Consider the following 2,387-nt stretch of genomic DNA (forward strand, 5'->3'; position numbering starts at 1 on the left):
CATCCTCCACACTAAGACCCCAAGAGCTGGAGCCAGAGCCAAGCCCAGTGGCGGCCGTCTGAGGCCCAGGCAGCAGCCATGAGCCCTGGGGCTTGCTGGGATGCTCTTTTCCCGAGAACCTTTTTCTCTTGTGTCAGCAAAGCCTGTGTGGCAGGACACACATGATGCCATCTCTGGGCCGCTGCCACCTCTGACCCCCAAGTAGACTCTGAGTTCATCACAATTGCCCCCAAAGGCAAGCAGAGCTAGCCTCTGGGACCGATGACACTGGAAACACCCAGTGGTGAGAAAGGGTCCAACCTGCTTGCCCCTGGTGGGTTACCCCAAAGCACCATCTGCCAGAACAGCTGGTTTTGCTGCAACAAGTGGATACAGTGAAAAAAGAAAACAAACACCTCAACAAACAGACACACCAAGAGACAGAGAAACAAGTTGCCTTCGGGAGCACTGGGAGAACAAAAAGACAATTTTCAAACTCCTGGACATGACCTTTTCTGTTGTCAGTAAAGACACTTTGAATTCAGCAGCACAACAGACAGATGTCTGGACAACATCTTCTAATGGCTCACGATCGCCCTTCCCATCTGTGCTCCAACTCACCCCTCAAGGCACTGCTGTGCCCACCCACAGAGCACCTCCAGGCCATCTGATGCCTGGTGGCCGGGTCTGGGCAAGCCTGTGCCTTACCTGGGTCCGTGCAGTTCTTGGCTATCTGGGTCCCATTCACCGGTGCCATCAGCCTTCTGTTTCTCCATGTGTCTGGCAGGATGTGTTTGCCAGCTGAAGCCGTTTTGGGCCCTGGATTGGAAAGCAAGTCACAGACACCACTAGGTTAGCATAAGGGCTGCATACCCAGGCGACCACCATCTGAGTGTCCAGCCCTGCCAGCAGCAGCCCTGCCGGACTGCCAGGGGTTGCCTCAAGGGAGTGGACTATACCTGGAAGTGCGATATCACCTGCTTACCCACAGGGGTCTGCTTCCCAGACCTCGAATATTGATCCCAGTCCCAGAGGTCAGCATGTGATCTGACCTTGTCAGTACTGAGCTGGCCTCAGTGCCTCACAGGGGACACAGAGGGTCCAGGCAGGTACCCCACTCAGCGCTCCTCTGGGAAGATGCCCTTGGACAGGCCATGCCCAGAAGGACTACGGACAAAAAGGCAGTCAAGCGCGCATGAAGGCCTGGGGTTCCGCACACCAAGCTGTGCACAGAGCACCTGGGGATCTTGTTAAAATTCAGATTCTGATGCAGCAGGTCTGGGTGGAGCTGAGATTTGGCACTAACAAGGTCCCAAGTGATATTTCTGCCAGTCCAAGAGCCACACAGAACAACAAGGGAAAAGGCGTGCACGGCATCCAGATAGTGAGCTCCTGGGTGACCCCTTGTCCAGTAAACAAGAGCTACTCCTGCCTAAGACCCCTAAAGCACTTGGTTTCCTCTCCCGGCATGCAGGCCGGCGGCTTTGGCTGGGTAACGGCACCTCTCTAGAAGGCTGACACTGAGAGTCTTGAGGTATTTTATTATTTCTGATGTGTAATTGAGGGAGGGGGGAAAGAAAAACACTGACCAGCTCGACTGCCGACCTGCTCTACTGCAGAGTACCAGGTATCAAGATTTTCGAAATAACCTTCCTGGGTTTCTTTGGAAACAGCCACTTTTTAACCCTCTGTCCTCAAATCACAGAGTTCAGGTTTGGAAAGGCAGTATTTTTTAAAAGTTTAATTTGGTCCCACTCTACTTGTGCTTATTCCTGTAAACCTCTCCACAGGGTCCCAGGTGCTCTTGCCCTCCCCACCTGCCTCACCTCCACACCTTGGGCACTAAACCATTGGAATTTCTTTTGTTTTTTACGTTTAAAAATATGAAACTAAAAGGTTCACAGCATCTGACTTAAGATGAGACAGTTAGGGAGTGAAGTCTCCGAAGGCCACCCCTGGCTCGCCAACAGGTTTCTCTGTAAGTCCCTTCCCTCTCTCCACTCCTGACCCACCGTCCTAGACGACCTCACACCCCCTTCTCGGAGGAGGGTCTCACACCCGACCTCTCCTTCCTGGGGCCAAGGGCTGAGGAAGCTCCTCCCACGGGACAATGGCTGGGCCTGAAGGGCTGGGGAGCGCTGGAGCCCGGGACCCCTTGGGGCAGGGCGGGATCTGGGCTCTGAGAGGCCGCGGCACAGCCCTCCTCGTCCTGCAAAGCGGAGCCCACTGCCCCGCGTCGCCCTTCCACCCCACCTCGCCCCGCCGCGCGGTCCACCCCCCGCGCACCCCGAGGGCCGGGCGGCCAGGGATCCGGGCTCCGTATCGGCGACACCAGCCCAGCTCGCCAACCAGCTCCCTGGCGCGCCCCACCTGCCCGGCGGGGGTGGGGACTGGACGAGTCCGCGGGG

The 2,387-nt window shown here is 56.4% G+C and overlaps 1 protein-coding gene across 1 annotated transcript in view; it reads right to left on the reverse strand.

The window, feature by feature from the left end:
• The window catches only part of SLC24A4 (solute carrier family 24 member 4), a 139,721-nt gene extending 138,924 nt beyond the window's left edge, over nucleotides 1–797 (reverse strand). Inside the window, exon 1 of the mRNA XM_008072948.1 lies at nucleotides 688–797. Within this exon, the coding sequence (XP_008071139.1) occupies nucleotides 688–736 (49 nt within the window). The 5' untranslated portion in view covers nucleotides 737–797. The remainder of the gene's footprint in view (nucleotides 1–687) is intronic.
• Between the last annotated feature and the right edge of the window lie 1,590 nt (nucleotides 798–2,387).

This window comes from Carlito syrichta, unplaced genomic scaffold, assembly GCF_000164805.1.
Source record: "Carlito syrichta isolate Samal-C Ts95f unplaced genomic scaffold, Tarsius_syrichta-2.0.1 Scaffold315561, whole genome shotgun sequence".
NCBI lineage: Eukaryota > Metazoa > Chordata > Mammalia > Primates > Tarsiidae > Carlito > Carlito syrichta.